General features: G+C 27.4%; 1 protein-coding gene across 1 annotated transcript in view; it reads left to right on the plus strand.

Moving 5' to 3' along the window:
* The window catches only part of LOC100202105 (phosphatidylserine synthase), a 65,065-nt gene that overhangs the window by 4,772 nt on the left and 38,224 nt on the right, over positions 1-22,069 (plus strand). The window contains exons 2-6 of the mRNA XM_065796029.1: positions 5,758-5,852; positions 7,818-7,862; positions 7,955-8,073; positions 8,398-8,547; positions 19,387-19,538. Of these exons, the coding sequence (XP_065652101.1) occupies positions 5,758-5,852; positions 7,818-7,862; positions 7,955-8,073; positions 8,398-8,547; positions 19,387-19,538 (561 nt within the window). The remainder of the gene's footprint in view (positions 1-5,757; positions 5,853-7,817; positions 7,863-7,954; positions 8,074-8,397; positions 8,548-19,386; positions 19,539-22,069) is intronic.

The raw sequence follows: 22,069 nt of genomic DNA on the forward strand, positions 1-22,069 counted from the left end.
TGCCTTAACTACACCGAGTGGTTCTTTTAATGAGAAAATTTAATTTAAAATACTCTTTTAGATCCAAAAATACATTGCGAATGTTGTTAGACCTTGGCTAGCTGCTTAGCTAGAGCCTCTGTCCCATTGTTGCATTGTTGCATTATTTTCTTTTTTCTATAGATACTACCTTGCTGCCCAAACAAGCTATCATAACCTGTTTTATAAACCAAAATGCAATATTTCTTTCAGGAATTTAGAGTCTTTGGTCTCAGACTCAATTTTTAATTTAATAAGGTGATCCAGGAAGTGTAATTATCCCCCATTATCATCAACATCCTTATCTACAGGTTATCAACTTTGAACAGGCCTATTTAAAAGTTTAACCTTGAGTGACACACAAAATATCACTCAGCTAGTCAAAATTTATTTTATCTGAGAAATTTATTTTAAAATGTAATTCTACATTTTTTGTTTTTTTATACTCGTATTATGTTAAAATTAATTATACATGTATCCCAATTTGAGATTTAATATATAGTTCAGCGATATAAGTGAATAGTGAAATTTAGCAACTGGCAGATTTTCTCTGCAAAACAATATTTTTTTGAGGTATTTTGTGAAAATTTATAATATTTTTGTGAAAATTCTAAAAAATAACTGTTTTTCTAAATTAGATAAACATCGGTTTTTGGTATGTTTTTCAACTAAAATTTTGGTTTTTACTGAATTTATAAAAAGACCAAAACCAAAATTTCGGTATTGGTTCAAATTGAAATTTCGGCCGAAATTGATACCGAAATAGAATTTTGGTCGATCACTAGCAATAATACCATTTTATGAAAAAACTTGTGCGTTTAAGCTTGTAGTGTTTGCTAAAGGAATTTAAATTTTTTTTTCATAAAAGTTGTGATGGAACATCTAACCCTTGTTAACGTTTTTTGAAACAACTTAAATTAATGTTTGATTATTTTTATCTAAATGGGGTTTAGTCGTAGCATTTATACTATAAAGTTAAACTAAGAAGCTAATAGCAACTAAAAAACTAATAACTTATAAAATTTTGATTTTGTTTAATAATCTAATAAAGAAGTTAAATAATAACATCCTGGCTCACAAAAAATGTTCTGAAATATATACCTTAACTAACCAACAAAAGTTTATCAATTGCAACATTTAAAAAGTTTACAACTGTTAAAAAAAATAAAAATAGCATGTTTAAAGCAATTACAAATATTCCGGATTCAAAGTCCAAGTAGTTCATGATTTTTGACCTTGGAGTCTGGAGTCCCTGAGTCTTTGAAAATTGATGGCTTCCCTCATCGTGTAAATCGCATTTAGCTAAATTGTGTCCTTTTACTCTAACTGTTTCATCATGCTCTGAAACTCTGAAAACTTTTACTTGCCTGATTTTATTTACCTAGTATATATATATATATATATATATATATATATATATATATATATATATATATATATATATATATATATATATATATATATATATATATATATATATTTTTTTTTTTAGTTCACCTCCCTTAGGCCCAGAAGGCCACTACAGATGAGGAGGCTACTTAATTGTGGTTATACCCCTCTCTCAACTTTATAGCTCCGAAACCCAAACCTTGACCAACAAGGCCGCTGCACGGAGAAACAAGTTGATATATATATATATATATATATATATATATATATATGAATATATATACAACCCTGGGAATTAGGGAAAATGAAGTTGATAGTAAATTACTGACCTCATTTTCCTAATTCTGAGGGTTAAATTAAAATTTAAACAAACAAAGGGGTTACCATAAAACATAGAAACCTTAAATACTTTAAGGATCCTAATTCCGAGGGCGAGCATGATCCTAATTCTGAGGGCGAGCACGATAAAGAGAAGCAACCTTAGCAGATGCTAACTTAGCAATCAATTGTATATATAGTTTCCATGAAAGATCAGTAATAAATGATAACCCAAGAAGACGTAAAGAAGAGGACTCAGTGATTTTGCAATCTTTTACAGAAGTGAGATCAGATTCAAGAACTGCCTGTTCTAAGCAATCAAAAAGAGAAGACTTTTTGTCAAGACAGGAGAATAAAGTTCAAAAGGAGCTATTTTAGATTTAAGCAAAAGGAGCTATTTTAGATTTAAGGTTGTTGGGAAGATCATTAATGTAGATAAGAAACAAAACAGAACCAAGGATAGAGCCTTGAAATACCCCAGTTACTGGAAATGAAGAAGAGTGTCAGCCTTCAAGGATAACTTTAATAAAGCGGTTAGAAAGAAATGATTTGATTATCTCAAATGCCTACCCAGATATACCATATGAACCAAGCTTACTCTCAAGTTCATAATCCAAGAGGGGGTGTGAATAAAAGGATGGAGGAAATTTTAGTCCAGATCTAATAAATGAGGGGGTTTTAGTTAAAGGGGGATGGGAATTTTTTTATGTTACAATTTAAGTATTTTTTATAAAAAATTTCAGTTTATAAATCCAAACTAATATTTTTTACAAAACACACATAAAACTATTTAATTCTAATGTGGCTTGCGGTCAAATGCGCGTTTTATAACAGCTGTTTTATAATGATTTCAATAAGATTTAATATGCTGATATAAGTTTTAAACTTTGGTGAGAAATAAACCAAAAGCCTATTTTCGAAAAATCAAGATTTACTTGGTCAGCGATTTTTAAAGCCTGTTTACACTGAAAGTTTTTTGTTTTACTCAGTGACCGAAATAATTGTTTTCTAATTTTTAAAGCTGATTTTCACTGATTTTTTTGTTGTTGTAATAAGTAAAAATTAATAAATGGGGCAGGTTGTCTTAATAAGCTTGGGGTGGGTGGGAAGTTTTTCAAAAAATTAATAAACATCTCCCCCCTTTTATTAAGGACTCGAGAGTATGGAGAAGACCAGCATGCCAAGATTTGTTGAAAGCTTTAGATATGTTAAGAGCTCTAACCTCTCCACCTCCATCTAATGCTAGATAAAATCTTTCAGTCACTGCAGTTACTCTTGAGTCCTTAATACAATTGATGGGGGGGGGGGGGCGTGAGTGGCATTTATTAACTTATGGAAAATTCTTTCACCCACCCTAAGCTTATTAAGATCTCTCCCCCCCCCCCCCCCCCATTTATTAATTTTTGCTTGTTATCAATATAAAAATTTATATCTCAATTCTAAAAAAAGATTCAGTGAAATTTGGCCTTAAATATTATAAATTAATTATTTTCGTCACCAATAAAATCAAAAAAAATTTCAGTGTAAAGAGGCTTTAAAAATTGTTGACCTAGTAAATCTTGATATGTCAAAAATGAGCTTTTGGTTTATTTCTCACCAAAGTATAAAACTTATATCAGCATATTAAATCTTATTGAAATTATGATGAAATAGCTGTTAGAAAATGCGCATAGACCCTAAACCACACTAGAATTAAATAGTTTTATGCATGCTTTGTAAAAAATATTCAATTAAAATCAAATTCTGGACTAAAATTCTTACCCCTTTTTTATTCTCTTTTAAACCTATCGCTAGAATCAAGCAGCATGGATTGTCTAAAAAGTGCTACATTACTTCCAATAATAAAGAAGTTAGACTCTGCCACAGACGCTGAAGACTTCAAAAACTATAGACCAGTTTCTAATTTAGTATTATTAGCAAGCTAAAAGAAAGAGTAGTTTCCAATCATCATGATTCTCACATGACAACAAACAATCTTCATATAGAACATCAATATGGATACAAAAAACATCACTCAACTGAAATACTTTTACTTAAGCTTACCAATGATATATTTGAACTCTTTGATAAACATACACCTTTAGTACTAATGTTACTTGATCTAAGTGCTGCCTTTGACATTATTGATCAGCAAAAACTACTTGGACTATTAACCAGGACTGTTTACTCAGCTCATAAGTGGTTTGAATCATTTTTAGTTAACTGTACTCAAAAAATTAAAATTGGTAACTCATATTTCACAAACCAAAATGTAAAATATGGAGCACCACAAGGTACAGTCCTGGGTCCAAAACTCTTTAATATCTATATGAGACCACTATACAAATATCTGAACATAATCAATGTTAAAACTTTTGGATACTCAGATGACCATCAAGCTCTAAAAGCATTCCTTCTTTCATTTCAATACAATGCACTAGTCCTAGATATACCAAAATGTCTTGAATACATATCTAAATGGATGAGTGAATCATTCTTATGTATTAACCAATCGAAAACAAAAATATAGATTATTGCACCACTAAGCATTCAAAAAGATATTATTATTAAAGGTACTTTTATTAACAAGGAATGCATTAGATTTGTTGACTCAGCAAAAAGTTTAGGGGTGATCTTGACAATGAATTATCGTTAAAAACACAAATAAATAAGATTGTTAAAAACTGCTACAATATATTGAGCAAAATATCTAAAATAAAACAATTCTTATCGCACAACGATTTGTGTACCATAGTATGTTCACTAATATTTGCACAGCTAGATTATTGCAACTCCCTCTACTTTGGAATTGAAAAGTCACTATTAAAAAAACTGCAGTCTGTTCAAAATTGTGCAGTAAGACTGGTATTCAAAACTAGAATAGAAAATCATGAAAAGGACCAGGAATTTAACAAGTTGCATTGGCTGAAAATTAGAGAAAGAATATATTTCAAGGTCCTTTTAATAATGCACAAATCTATTATACTGGAAGCACCAACATCATTATGCTATTTAATTCACTACTCAATGTCAGAAAGAACACTAAAATTAAAGGAAACAATATGCAGCAATCGTTTTGGTAATCAAGCATTATCCCACTATGGTCCTAAACTTTGGAATATACTTCCAAATATCATCCGTGACAGAAAAAACATAACTATTTATAAGAAAAAGCTAAAATCTTATTTAATGATGAATCGTGAATTATTCCACCAGAAAACTTTTGAAAATTAAATTAAAATCTCTTGAACATTAATATTAAATTTTTTTTACTAATATAATAATTTGTTGCACAGCTGAGCAAGTGTTTTATCCACTATTCTGGCAAAACATAGTAGCTGTGGGTAAACATATGTATTTAATCCCCCCCCCCCCTTGTATTAAGGACACGAGACTAGCAAGTCAGCCTTAGAGCATTAGGATCAAAATCTGTATTGATTATCTGACAGTAAATTATTTGATTCAAGACAGTATGTGAGAAATTTGTTGATCAAAGACTCAAAAGACCTTGCTGATAACAGAAAGAAGATTGATCAGACGATAATTGGAGGGGTGAGAATGTTCTCCGGAGTTTAGAAAATTAGAACAACAGATGCCATTTCCCGACAGGCAGGAAAACAAGGCTCAGTGAAGCACTTAAATAGTTTAGAGAGAATTGAAGAAAGTTCTGGTGAACAATTTTGTTAGACTCTGACAGAAATGTTGTCTGGACCACAAGCTGTAGAAGAGTTTAGTTAAGATATGGCTTTAACAATGGAAGCTGGAGTGATTTGAATGTCTAACAATGGGTCAACCTGTTTAATTGGAATGGAAGGAAGAAAATGGCCATAAGATTTGAGAGTCAAATTAGAAAAGTTCTTTGCAAATAGTTCTGCTTTATCCTTGGTGAGGTAATAAGACCAATCCCATGAATGAGAGATGGAATATTAGAAATATATATTGTTATTTTATTTGTTAAAAAATAAAAGGTTTTTATTAATAAGTGGAAAAAATTTTCATATTTCTCAATTGTTTTCAGATTTGAAATTTTTGAATTCAAATATTTTTATTTAGAAATGCTGACATAAATCAGCACGATAATTTTTGGCATGGAACACTTGGTGTCGTGGGTAGTTTTCTGGTTATTTCATTGCTTATATGTCCTAATGGTAAGAATGGTTTTGATTGCTTGTAACTTCAAATCAAACTAGACTTAATATAAACAACAAAATAAAAATCAATAAATGGAATAATTTTAAACTAATATAACCTTAAAAAATTAAAAAATACTGTTCGATACAAATATGTTCTGAAGGCTTTAATTTCTGAAGTTTCTTTTTAAATTTAAAAATATTCAGAAAAAAAAAGTTATAAATAATTTATAGGAATTTTTTTAAAGCAATATTTTATTTCTGTTAAAAATTTTTTTTCTGTCTGTCCAAAAATCTAACTATTAAAAATTTTTTATAAAATATACTTCCTTAGTATGAAGCATTATGCAATTAACAATTTAGATGCATAAAATTTTATGCTAAAATTATTTTGTATAATATAATATGAATTATCAAACATTGTTTTATTACAACGCCTAGTTATAACTGTTATATTGACTGCCTAGTCATGTTTTGTTTTGCAAGTACTGATTTTTTAACCACAATTTTTTGAATTATCAAAAAATTAAGTCAAAGAATAATGAGACTTTGATTTATTATTGTAATTACTTAAACCATGTTATAAACAAATACAAAGTTAATTTGTTTTTTAGCTTTATTATAAAAATCTTAATTGAATTTATTTTATAAAAGTTTAAGTTTTTAATAAGCTTTTTTTTTACTTTAAACATACCGTCATTTTAATTAAAAATTTACCAAATTTTCTATCATTCCTGTGACCAAAATTACTTATTGCAAAAAAAAATATATATTTTTTCAAAATAAAAGAAATAAAAATTTAATTTTTAAAATCACCCACATGCACTATGTAACTGCGCAACATCATTCTCAGTACCACTCATCAGCATCATAAAGTCTGCACCAGACATCACAAAACTTCAGGCAGACATTGACAGCGCTGTTAAATGGTCAAACCCAGTGTTTGACCATTTGCTAATGTAGTTCAGTGTAATGTAATTCAATGCTAATGTACTTCACTGTGGATAAATTCAATGTAATGCATGTAGGTTGTCCAAAGAAACTTTCCATAGCTTTTTTCACTGACAGATTATTAGTTTGATACCGGGAGTTTACTATCTTATTTAAAAATAAATTATAATATTGTTAAAGGATACTTTGTTTAAAGTTGAATTTTATAATTCTTTGTATAAAATACTAAGTACTAAATATGTAGCCTAAAATAAATAAAACTATTGTTTTCATTTGCAAAAACTAAATTATGTTTTTAAAAACTACAAAAAAATTTATCAATGACTTTAACAAAATGTTTATTTTTTTTCAGCAACCATATTTCTGAATTTTAAAGTATTATAATATTATAAATTTTATAATGATTTATTACTTTAAAATTCAAGAAGATAGTTGCTGACTATTTACAATTTGTTTATTTGTTTCTAGGCAATTCTTCAAATTATGTTTAAGAATTTTTATAACGATATTGTGTTAAAAAAAAAAAAAAAGTTGAAAACAGAAAATTTGTTTTTTCTTAAATTTATACTTTAATACTTAACTTTCTTAAGTTTAAACATGTCTTTACACAACAGTTTTATGTTCAGTTAATGTTAAACATGTCTTTACACAACAGTTTTATGTTCAGTTTATGTTAAACATGCCTTTACACAACAGTTTTATGTTCAGTTTATATTAAACATGTCTTTACACAACAGTTTTATGTTCAATTTATGTTAAACATGTCTTTATACAACAGTTTTATGTTCAGTTTATGTTAAACATGTCTTTACACAACAGTTTTATGTTCAGTTTATGTTAAACATGCCTTTACACAACAGTTTTATGTTCAGTTTATGTTAAACATGTCTTTACACCACAGTTTTATGTTCAAATTGTGTTAAAGATATTACTGAATTTTAAAGTATTAAAGTTTTCTAGTATTACTATTTTACCTGAACGATAAATAAAAATTTTTAAATTATCATTCTTTAATCAATTTATATGTTTAAGGACCGTTTGTTAGACCACATCCTGCAGTTTGGAGACTAGTGTTAGGTATAAAATTTCTTTTATGTTTTGTTAAGTATTATTTGAAAATGTAATTGTTATTGTTGTTGATATTTATGTTGTTGTGTTGTTGATTATAGGTATAAGCATATTATATACTTTGGCCTTGGTTTTTGCCATGTTTCAACGTTACAATGATATAATAACGATTTTGCGTTACTTTGACCCTGAACTTACAGATGCTAAACCAGATACTAAGGTTGAGTTTTTCAATGCTCTTTTTTTGTTTGTCATTTAATATTTTGTTTAGTTTTATTATTTGGTTTTGTTATTTATTAAGTCTAATTAATTCTTAAGTTTTTCATTTATTGGATTTACTATCACAATTCTATTCTAAGTGCAATCTCATATTTTTATTCTAAGTGAATTATCATATGTCTATTTCTTAGTGCAACATTTTGTTACAACCTTATATTGCTATTTATTTTACTGTTAAAATGTTATTTAAAAAATTATCATCCATATATTATTATAACAAATTTCAATAAATTTCGCTGTAACAAAACTATTTTTTTTTTTTCAGACCTATGCAGATGATTGTTCTTTAAGTGTTCTTTGGTCTCGCATTGATATATTTGTTGTTGCTCATTTTCTTGGTTGGATGATGAAAGCATTAATGTTAAGACATGCAGGTCTTTTATGGCTTCTAAGCATTATGTGGGAAGTAACAGAGGTACTATTTGTATTCAATTGTGTTTTTCTACATTTTTTTATTAACATCATTATTTTTGACTACCAGTGCATTTTAATGTGTACATGTATGAAAACATGTTTGTATCAGGTAACCAATGTCAGTGTTAATGACAGTATTTATTCAATTGTCATAATGTATGTGTGTGTGTATATGCATATGTGGGGATTGAACTTGGAACCTCTCGCTTATGAAGTGAGCGCTCTGCCACTACACCACTACCTCATAAATATATATATATATATATATATATATATATATATATATATATATATATATATATATATATATATATATATATATATATATATATATATATAATGTCTTAAACTTAATGCCAGCGCAAAAAAAAAGCACTGGTCAGATAGTCACTTACAAGCTGGCATGTGAGATTTTAAAAATTCATATTTATTTGCTATTTAAATTTAAATAAAAACATCAAAAAGATTACTTTGAATAAATTCTGAACTCTTTTAAACTTTGAAATAATTAAAAAAAGAAAGGCAAAACAAACATTTTATTAAAATTTTAAATAAAATAATAATAATAATTAAAAAAAAATCTTTTATGAATTACATAATATTGAACAAAATAATTAAAATTTAATTAGAAATTTTAAAATTTAAAATTTTTTTAATTTTGCTTTTTAAATTCCAAATAAAGTAATTTAAATAAAAACATCAAAACAAATGTTTATCTAAGTTCTAAGTTAAAAAATTTAAATAAAAAGGCAAAAAAACAAACAAAATGATTTATTTAATTTCTAAATAAAATAATTCATACATAAAATTGTTTTCACAATTTTTCATAAAAGTGTTTAATGATCAAAAAAGATTTATTGCAATTATATATATATGGCTGCATTAAATATTGTTCCTTTTATTTCAAGAAACATTTTTTGTTATGAAAGTATTTATGTAGTACATCACAAAGTATTGTCGAATTTCAATGTGAATATGAAATCTAAAGCAAAATTACAAAACTTCCATTACATTTGTTCCTTTATATGATTTATTTGGCTAAATACATACAAGTATTGCCATATTTTCTGTTTATTTTTTTGTTAACAACAAAGTACACGCTTTTTTTATTACTAATAAGCATATGGATTTTTCAATAATTATTGAATCAAGCTTAAAAAAGCTTAAAAATATGCTCAAGGGTTTTTCTTATAAGGTTGTTGTAAAATTAAAATATTTTTCTTTTTTTAATTCTGATGCATACATACTTTGTTTTACAACATAATAACTTTATTAAATGGTTTAATATAATATGAATATGTATAATATAATATGAATTATCAAACATTGTTTTATTACAACGCCTAGTAAGCTTATTAAAAACTTAAACTTTTATAAAATAAATTCAATTAAGATTTTTATAATAAAGTTAAAAAACAAATTAACTTTGTATTTGTTTATAACATGGTTTAAGTAATTACAATAATAAATCAAAGTCTCATTATTCTTTGACTTAATTTTTTGATAATTCAAAAAATTGTGGTTAAAAAATCAGTACTTGCAAAACAAAACATGACTAGGCAGTCAATATAACAGTTATAACTAGGCGTTGTAATAAAACAATGTTTGATAATTCATATTATATTATACATAAATTGAACATAAAACTGTTGTGTAAAGACATGTTTAACATAAACTGAACATAAAACTGTTGTGTAAAGGCATGTTTAACATAAACTGAACATAAAACTGTTGTGTAAAGACATGTTTAACATAAACTGAACATAAAACTGTTGTATAAAGACATGTTTAACATAAATTGAACATAAAACTGTTGTGTAAAGACATGTTTAACATAAACTGAACATAAAACTGTTGTGTAAAGACATGTTTAACATTAACTGAACATAAAACTGTTGTGTAAAGACATGTTTAAACTTAAGAAAGTTAAGTATTAAAGTATAAATTTAAGAAAAAACAAATTTTCTGTTTTTAACTTTTTTTTTTTTTTTAACACAATATCGTTATAAAGTTAAAAAACAAATTAACTTTGTATTTGTTTATAACATGGTTTAAGTAATTACAATAATAAATCAAAGTCTCATTATTCTTTGACTTAATTTTTTGATAATTCAAAAAATTGTGGTTAAAAAATCAGTACTTGCAAAACAAAACATGACTAGGCAGTCAATATAACAGTTATAACTAGGCGTTGTAATAAAACAATGTTTGATAATTCATATTATATTATACATATTCATATTATATTAAACCATTTAATAAAGTTATTATGTTGTAAAACAAAGTATATATTTTTAAATCTGATGCATACATACTTTGTTTTACAACATAATAACTTTATTAAATGGTTTTCAAGCATTAAATGAGCACCCTGTGTCAGTATAATTGTGCTCCAAAACATATTTAGAGTAAGGTTTATAATGCTCATCATATGCTTACTTATTTAACAACATCTGAACCTAGATTTGCTTAAAAGCGTTATGCTTATAATAAATTTTGTCTTTATGCATACAATAATGTAAACAAAGTTCTATATGCATATCTATATTATAATTTAAACAAAACAATTAAGACTAACTTTATTTTTTCAATTAAATTCAATGTAATAAATCAATTTTTAATAATTTCAATCTTATTGAAATCTAACAGTTTAATTAAAATATCTAGTACGCTGCTGTCATTTATGTTATTTATGCTTATGTTAACAACGCATAATAATTCATTGACAGGGCCGTGCACAGGATTTGGGGGCCCCGAGCATCCTTCAGTTTAGGGGCCCACCCCCTTTACTCCAAAAAAAAAAAAGGCCTGCTTAAATTTTTTTATTATATTACTGGAATATAAGTATAATTAAATAGTCCAGCTGTTGTTTCTTACAATATTATTTTTCTTGTCTTTTGTTTAGCAAACTTTTCAATCACATCATGGAAATCAATATTTTTTGCTAATAGACACTCGATACTCAAAATGGCGAGGTCACTTGTTTGTTCTTGTCCCATAGTTGAGCGCAAAAAATTCTTGATGAGCTTCAATTTACTGAATGAACGCTCACTTGAAGCCACTGTCACTGGAATTGAAGCAAAAATGCGCAATGCAATTACTATATTTCTAAAGAGTTCTCCAAGCTTCATTTCAGAAATTTTGTTTAATAAGTCAAATGGGGCAAGAGGTTCCTTTCCAAAATTTGCAGTATGAATTTGTTTTATGTGAAGCAATTCTTCAGTCAGTTCATTTTCGGTCACATCACAAGAATATTTTTGCCAAAAATGTGAGCAAGCACTCTTGATTTCTGCTTCAGACAGTTTTTGATACTTCCACAAAAAAGAGAATATAGAAAGGATTTCTTGAATTGCTGTGAAACGTGCAGTAAGTGCACCAATTACAGAATCAAAAATGTGATAAAAAACCGTTCCTCGAAATGTTGCATCCTCTCCTGATTCTGCTTCTGCTAATTCCGTAATTTGTTCATCACCTTTAATTTGCTCCCCAAAAAAACTTTTGCGTTTCACTTTTCTGTGGATTGGAAATTCAGAACTGATTTTTGCAACATCTGCAACTAACTTGGCTTCTTCTAAAATTGTAGGCCATTCCTCCCGAACAGATTTGAGTTGACTAATCAATGCTTCAATATTTTCCACCTCAATATCAATAGTTGCTTTTCTTGCCTGAATGACCTGGTTGCAGCGGTCAATCAATGTGAGAACTTTCAGCCAAAATCCAGACATGAGAACACATTTGAAGGAGCTCATATATTTTAGGGCACCTCTAATCTCAGTTTTTGCTTTAGGTGTGAGATTCAAGCTCTTAACTTCTTTCAAAGATTCAATGATTTGGCTCAAGTGATTATAGAAAGGGCGAATGCTGTCAAGTCTCTCAGTCCATCGTGTTCCTGATTGTCCATGCAAAGACACACCGTGAAGTCTCTTTTACAATATTTCCCAGCGTTGCGGACTAGCAGAAAAGATCGTATATACGGTTTGAACAGTTCCAAAGAAAGTCTCAGCATCTGCACAGCTTGAGGCAGCATTCTGTCCACACAAATTCAATGAATGACAACCACAGGGTGAGAATACAGACAATGGGTTCTTCTTTTGTAGGATTGCTTGAACACCCTTATATTTTCCTGACATGTTGACTCCATTGTCATAGCCTTGGCCATGGCAGTCTTCAAAACAAATTTTTAATGTTTCCAAAGTTTCCAGAATTAATTCCGCAATATCAGATCCAGTCTTCTTGGCACAATCTGCAAAGATCAAAAACCGCTCTTCAATTAAAAATTTTCCAGATTCTTTTTCATGTACATATCGAATGACAAACGAACTTTGTTCAGTATGGCTCACATCAGGAGTGGCATCAACCATAATTGAAAAATACTTTGCAGACTTGCACTCTTCTATAATTTGCCTGCGAACCTCAGCTGCACAAAGGCCAATGAATTCATTTTGAGAACGATTTGACAAGTAATGCGCCTGAAGACGTTGACCCTTGTCCTGTGATTGTTTAACTTTTATCACATGTTCCTTAAGAATTGGGTCATAATGCGAAATCAGTTCCAGCAATCCTAAGAAATTTCCATTATGAGAATCTCCAATTAGGTCAGATTTTTCACGAATAGCCAATCCACGTTCACCAAGAAACAGAATCACATCCAAGATTCGTTCCAAGATTTTTCTCCAGGTGTCAGCTTCATTGAGAATTTGGCGATTTATCAAATGTTCAATTTACTGATCAGTTTTCATTCGAGCTTCCAATTCACGCCACTGAATGTAGCATTGTTTATGGATTTTCGAATGCTCATGTTCAGGAATTCGACTGATGAGATTCTTCCACTTCTTTTCATATCCCCATCCTCCAATCATTGCAAGGGATGAAGTCATGTGTGGAAGATGATTTCTAGGTAAAAATAATCGGCATGGAAAATAAAACAATGCTGTCTTTGCTGGGCTAAATACAAGCCAATCCCGCGAGAAGGATTCCCCATTCGGCATTCTGCTTTTCAAAACTGACATTGGAAATATGTGATTTCCATTATCTTTTGGCATATCCAGTGGGAAAGGAATGTGACCAGCCATGACAAACTTTTCCAGCTGAGAAGGGGAGAAATTTTCTGTTTCAAATTCACCAATGTCAAATGGCTGCAACAATGCTGGTTCATCACTGCTAGTGGTCCTTGTAGAAGTATTATCACTACCACTAATTTGACAGTCTTCAAAAGTGGCTAATTTCTCTATACTGCCAGCACTATTACCAGAAACAGAAGATTGGATACTACCGTCATATTTTTGCTTCGTTGAGCTAGTGTAAAGGGCATCTGATGTTTTAGGAGTAGTTGTAATTCCAACATCAAATAATGTTTGCCTTCCTTTTTGTAGAGCCGCTTTTTTTACTTTACTGATTTTTAACTTTGATGCACCAGATGGATATGTGCGTTTCATTTTTATTTTTTTAAATACTTTCGTCTAATAGATATATATACATATATACATATATACATATATATATATATATATATATATATATATATATATATATATATATATATATATATATATATATATATATATATATATATATATATATATATATATATATATATATATATATATGTATATATGTATATATGTATATAAGAACATATATTTGTATATACAAACATATGTATATATATACATAATATACATATGTATATATATAAATGTATATATATACATATGTTTGTATATATATACATATGTTTGTATATATATATATATATATATATATATATATATATATATATATATATATATATATATATATATATATATATATATATATATATGTATATATGTATATATGTATATAAGAACATATATTTGTATATACAAACATATGTATATATATACATAATATACATATGTATATATATAAATGTATATATATACATATGTTTGTATATATATACATATGTTTGTATATATATATATATATATATATATATATATATATATATATATATATATATATATATATATATATATATATATATATATATATATATATATATATATATACACACGATTAAATAATTAATACAAAATTTATATATATGATTAATCACAAAAATGAAAAAATTAAATTTATTTTTATTAATCTATAAATTAAATTGTACAATCAAGCAAATCGCCTGTAAAAAAACTAATCCAAATACGCCATTTTTAAAATAAGATTTAAACACATTATAACTTTTCCCGCTAAATTCAAGATAAGCATGTAGATAAGATTTAAACAAAAGCTCTTCCGCAGGGATCTTCTATAAATTACGCAACGCTAAATTTATTTTTAAAAAAATTATTAGATCTCAAGCTCATTTTTGAGGCAATTTTCATTAAACTTAATGAGCTATTTTTATTTTTTATGTAAGTTAAAGCTCTTGATGGGGAAAAAAAGAAGGAAAAAAAAACCTGGAATGTTATTGCCGCTGTTGGGGGCCCCCATAGGGTCCGGGGCCCCGAGCAATTTGCCTGGGTGACTCACGCTCTGCACGCCCCTGTTCATTGATAAATACAATATGTTAACTTTGTTTACAATGTTAACATATTATTAACTTTGTATATGCCACCTCTTAAACAGAATAAAAAAGTAATTGATTTAGAAAAATTAAGAAAGTCAGCAAAAAAAAAATACAAAAAGGTATTGGTGTCAACTAACTAACACGGGAGGCTGAATAAGCACGAATTTCATAAGTGCGAACTGACATAAGTGCAAAGCATTGCAAAAACTGGCATATGTGTGAATTGGCATAAGTGCGCCAAAAATATTTGCAAGAATTGGCATAAGTGCGAACTGGTATAAGTGTGAAGAAATTGCAAAAACTGGAATAACTGCGAATTGGCATGAGTGCGAACTAGTATAAGTGCGAATCAGCATGAGTGCTAACTGGTATAAGTGCGAGCTGGTGTAAGTGCGAACTGGCATAAGTGCAAAGCAGTTGCAAAAACTGGAACAAGTGCAAACTGGCGTAAGTGCCAAGCGACATAAGTGCAAACTGGCATAAGTGCAAAGCAGTTGCAGAAACTGGCATAAGTGCAAATTGGCATAAGTGCACCGAATAAAATTGCAAATATTAACATAAGTGCTAATTTGCACTTATGCCAGTTCAAACTTATGCAGATGTTAGCAAATTTATTTGGCGCACTTATGCCAGTTTGCATTTATATCAATTTTGACTTATGCCAGTTTTTGCTACTGCTTCGCACTTATGCCAATTTGCACTTATGTCAATGTTTGCAAATTCTTTTGGCACACTTATGCTACTTTGCACTAATGCTAGTTCGCACTGGTGCCAGTTTTTGAAACTGCTTCACACTTATGCAAGTTCGCATTTACGCCATTTGCACTTAAGCCAGCTCGCACTTATTCAGTCATCCTGTTAGTTATAGCAGTGATTCAGCTGAAGAATTTCTTTTCAATGAATCTAGTCATTTTTTGTGTATTTAAAAACACTTCCAAAAGTGATCCGGAATTTAATATTTTAAAAAAGCAACTTGAAGAAAAGATTAATACTGGATCAGATACCATCACTCTGGTTTTACCAAAGAACTTTATATCTCACTTAATGATTAAAGCAACAACAGACAGAACTAAGTTATCGAATCCTCAGCTAATGATGAATACTTCTGCAATTCTAGTTCTAAGTTGGGTTTTTTTTACCGACTGTTCTTTAAATTTTTATTTTATGCAGGTGGTGTTAAACCTGAGAATGTTAACATTTCAATAAATACAATAAATTCAAGAAGATCAAGAAAGCTAAATAGGCAAATAAAATCATAACCGAGTTTAAAAAAAAGTTAAATTAGATCATTTGACACTTCGCTGGGACGGAAAGCTTTTGAAACAAATCTCTGGTCAAAAGTTCGAGTATTTAACTGTTTAATGAGTGGTTTTCCTAATTGTGTTGAAGGCAAAATATTGTCAATAAAACCTATACATTCCAGTACAGGACTTGCTATCTGCAAAGGAGTCTTAGAAGATTGGAGGAATGGGATCTCAAAACAAACATTGTTGCCCAGGTTTTTGACACGACTGCTTGTAACACAGGTATAATGAATGGAGCTGCAACACTTCTAGATGAATGCAAATTAATGAAAACTCTACTTTGGCTGGTTTGTCACCATCATATTTTTGAATTGATCCTGGTAGCAATTTGGGACTCTTTGTTTAAAAAAGATACAAAAGCTGATGTTAATATAGACTTTAAAAATTTTCTTCTGTTTAGAAATTCAAAAAAGAAAAAAGATCTGTGTAGAGAAGGTACCACTCAAAAATCTAAATATGTCTCTAGATCTTGAAAATACTTTTCTTAAAATGAAAGCACGAGAAACTTGTGTGTTCTTAGAGAAACAAGTAAAATGTAACTATCAATGATGATTATAAGGAAGCGGCAGAATTAGCTCTTTATCTTTTTGGTGGTCAAAACCAAAATAATGGAAAACTTGTGGAGCAAATCATCATGCGAGATGGATGTCCCATTTATTTTACACACCAAAGATGTTTATCTTTAAAAAAGGTTTACTTGATTCTGATATAGTAAAATTAAAATTTTTTTTGACTTTCAGCTCGGTTTTGTATATTAAAGCTTGGATATAAGCAACAAAAGGTTCTGATGCACCAGTTAATGATATTTAGTTATACAAAGATCTAAGAGTTCTGGGAAAAATATCAGGCTTCACTGTGGCTGCTTAAAAAGCTCAAGAAGTTCTTACTAGGCACTCTTGGTATTTAAATGAGGAGGTTTCTGTCTTCAGTCTATTTTCTAATAAACTTTCTGCCAATGAAAAAACTAATACTGTATTAAAGTTGATAAATATGGGAAATCCACTTGCTATCAGTTCTGGAAAACCTTTTCTTCCATCTGTTCAAAAGAACTCGGAGCTTTTGTCATATACAGGGAAACAATCTTGGTTACTCGTTCATAAGTTAAATGATAATGGTAAATGGCTCAAACTCCCTCCTTCAGAATAGGAGAAAGATGGAAACTATTGAAGGGCGAAATCTTTTGTTAAAACAGTCAAAGTTACCAACGATGTTGCTGAGCAAGGAATCAAGTTATGTTCAAATTATCTTTAGATACTTGCGAAGGTAAAACAATTGAAGTATTTTGATATATTTTGTCACATGTTACATATACAAGTAGCAGTGCGAAACAAAATTTTAGATTGATAACCATGGAAACCATAGAAACTACTTGTTGATAATCTTAATAAAAAGCATGATTTTTCTGATTTCAAAAATTTTAAAATTTGCTGAAAAAACAAACTAGTTTAAAGAGAAAATTAAAAATAAACAAACCATAAACTGAAAAGAGAAATGAACTTAACCAATAATAATAAATAAAGGATAAACCAGAGGCTTAGGTTGATTGCGTCATTAATGATGCACTACTGTTATATCAGCATTGGAGGGTTCAAATCCTTATAACGGATATTTTTTTTTTTAATGTTTTATTTGCTTTTTAGACATTAGAAAATATCAAAGTTTCAAATTTTTAAGTCTTGAAGTAGTTAAGCTTGGATTAAAGAACTTTAAAACGTGAAACACTTTTAAATTAAAATAAAAACATAAACTAATTTTATGTTTTATTATTTCTGATTTAATTTGTTTTAACAACTTGGCCATGGCAAGGAACTGTGACCAAGGTGTCAAAACAAAGTATTATGTACGTGGTCATATAACGTATGCAAATGCACATAATGTCTCCTAAGAAGGGTTGATATATACATATATATCAACCCTTCTTAGGAGACGCGAGAGACGGATATATATATATATATATATATATATATATATATATATATATATATATATATATATATATATATATATATATATATATATATATATATATATATATATATTAATAAGAAAACATAAAACAATACAAATTCTCTTAATACAAATAATAATTTATTTTGAGAAATTTTCACTGGGTTATGGATACCAGCTCGTAAAATATATAATATAAAATATGTAAAATATAGTAATTTTTACGAGCTGATGATGCTGGTATCCATAACCCAGTAAAAATTTCTCAAAATAAATTATTATTTGTATTAAGAGAATTCGTATTGTTTGATGTTTTGTTATTAATATAACATACACTCTTATACACGATGTCTACACTGAAATCATATATATATATATATATATATATATATATATATATATATATATATATATATATATATATATATATATATATATATATATATATATGTATATTTTGAAGATTCTCGTGTTTTTATCTCTTCTATGTTAAGAAAACTTAAAATTTTTCTCCAAACAAGTCATTGTTTTTTCCATATTCAAAGATCTTTTATTTAACAATAAAAATTATTTTAAAGAGTTCATTTTTTTAAATAGGGATCTTGATTGGAAAAATATTATCCACCTTACTTAGATAACAGTTAGCTACTTAGATAACAACTAACTACTTAAATAAAACTAGCTACTTAGATAACAACTAGCTACTTAGATAACAGTTAGGTACTTAAATAACAGCTAGCTACTTAGATAATAGTTAGGCACTTAGATAACAGCTAGCTACTTAGATAGCAACTAGCTACTTAGATAACAGTTAAGTACTTAGAAAACAGCTAGCTGCTTAGATAACCCCTATCTACTTAGATCACAAAAAGCTACTTAGATAACAGCTAGCTACTTAGATAACAGCTAGCTACTTAGATAAAAATGTTTTAATTCAAGATGACATATCAATGTCAGAAAATATGTTTAATATACATGTTTAAGGACATATTACTTGTTTTTTATCAAACATATCTCTACATTGTTTTTTTTTTAGATTGCTTTTGCTCATCTGCTGAAAAATTTTCAAGAATGTTGGTGGGATTCCATCTTATTAGATATACTTATTTGCAATGGTCTTGGAATTCATTTTGGGCTATATGTTTGTAAAAAACTTGAAATGAGAAAGTATCACTGGGAAAGTATAAAGTATTTGTTTTCAGTTTTCTGTTTTTTTTTTTAATTTATTGTAGCTGTTTACATTATTATATTATAATTATATATATTATAATTAAAATTATTATATTATAATTAAAATAAAATAAATATAAAGTTGTTGCTTTTTTATTGGTTTATATAAAAAAACAGTATTTAAGTCTTTATTCATATCATTAATTATTTTTAATCATATTATTAAATGCATTGTTTTTAATTTTTAATTTGTTTTATCATTTGTTTGATAAAATATTTATTTAAATACACTTTTTTATAAAAACATAAATAATAAAACTCATTTCTCATTTATAAAGTAAAGAACTTTCTTGTTTTTTAAAATCTTTTGATTTCAAAAAACATTTTTGAGTATTCTCTAAAGTCCCAAACATAATTAAATAAATAATTAAATAATTAAATATAATTCCTTAAATTTTCTTTCTACGATTTTTGGATTTTGATTTGAGTTGGGCTTAACCTGAATATTTGTTATTGCTTTTTTTTGATATATGTTAAAATCACAATTAACAATCTGAAAGGTAATTATGATTTTAACATACATCAAAAAGAAAGAATAACAAATATCCAGGTTAAGTTCAATTTAAATCACAATCTAAAAATTGTGGAAGAAATATTTAAGGGATTTAGCCATAGAACTTTATTAATATGTTCTGAAAAATTTGTAAACAATTTGCTGAAAATGGATACGAAAAGAATAAATTATCAAAACTTGCGAATATTGTTATAAAAAAACAACACTTAAAAATGAAATAGTCTAATCTAACAATGAAGCATCCATGCCAACTATATCACCAAAACTTCAAAAAATCTTTAGGAAAGCAGGTTAAATGACAGTTTTTAAATCTAGTGCAAATCTTAAATCTTTGCCAACCTTGAGCAACAAAACAACCACTAAATAGCTATTCTGAAGTATACCTAATAAAATGCGAGTGTAAAAAAAAATTGGCAAAACAAAAATAAAAATAACGACTAGAACAATATAAAAATCATAAAAAACATGTCCATGAAATATAAAATGGGAGCAAGTAAAAAAGTTAAAAATAGAACCTGAAAAATTAAAAAAAAAAATTTGAGAATCAATTGAAATTCAGTATTATAAATGCAGACCTAAAAGTGGAGGTATGAATTTAGATTATGGTCAATATGTAAAAACGCAATTATGGATGCCATATTTTTTATATTTATGTAGCATTTAAAGAAGCTGAACTTTAAAGAAGCTAATAAAAAGTGAATTTACTGTTTGTTTGTAATTAAATATAATTATTAGTTTGTAATTAAAGCTGAAGTTGCTTGTATCTAAAATCTAGCGAAAATTTTTTAAATGAATAAAAAATTAGTATTGAGAGAATGTTCATATATTAAATTAATCCAACTCTGATACAAAATGGCTTCATTTAAAAAATATATATATTTATAATTTATTACTGGTCTGTTATTTAAAAACTTTGAATACTCTTTTTGTAGAATATATTAACGTATTACTTTTATTTATCATAATATATTTATTATATATATATATATATATATATATATATATATATTATATATATATATATATATATATATATATATATATATATCTATATATATCTATATATATCTATATATATATATATATATATATATATATATATATATATATATATATATATATATATATATATATATATATATATATATATATATATATATATATATATATATATATATATATATATATATATATATATATATATATATATATAAAACCCTTATATGTTGTCCGAAAGTTTTTTCCACATTTTGTTGACAAAAAGTAAAAATTAAAATGCAAGACCAGATTTTTTTTTTTTTATTAATGGTAGAGTGCCTGCCCCAACCAAACCCTCAGTCGATGTAGCAGCACTCCCTTGCGAGTCAGGCTATAAGATAGTCGATGTAGCAATGTAGTCGATGTAGCGATGTAGCAATGACAGTCGATGTAACACTCCGCACATGATTTACAGTAAAAAAAATAAAAATAAAAACATTTTGTTAAAAAAAATAAAAATGAAAACATTTTATTAAAAAAAATAAAAATAAAAACATTGTTTATATTGTTAAAAACATTCAGAATGTTTTAAAAACATTCAGAATGTTTTAAAAACATTCAGAATGTTTTAAAAACATTCAGAATGTTTTAAAAACATTCAGAATGTTTTTAAAAACATTCTGGTCAATTAAATTTGCATTTTTGTGGTTTTTTTATAAAACGATTAATTTGTAATTAAATTAATGGTTTTGACTTTCGTTTAACACGCAAATGTTGGAGGAAAGTCAAAAGTAATTAAAAGTGACGTATATGTTGGTATAAGAATCACTTTTTTCTTTCCGTGCTTCCCAAACGCAACAAACTATAGAACTATATATATATATATATATATATATATATATATGTGCATATATATATGTATGTATGTATGTATGTATGTATATACATATATTATAAAAGTTTAAATAATATATTATTTAAAGTTTAATTATTAATT

Source organism: Hydra vulgaris, chromosome 04, assembly GCF_038396675.1.
Source record: "Hydra vulgaris chromosome 04, alternate assembly HydraT2T_AEP".
Classification (NCBI taxonomy): domain Eukaryota; kingdom Metazoa; phylum Cnidaria; class Hydrozoa; order Anthoathecata; family Hydridae; genus Hydra; species Hydra vulgaris.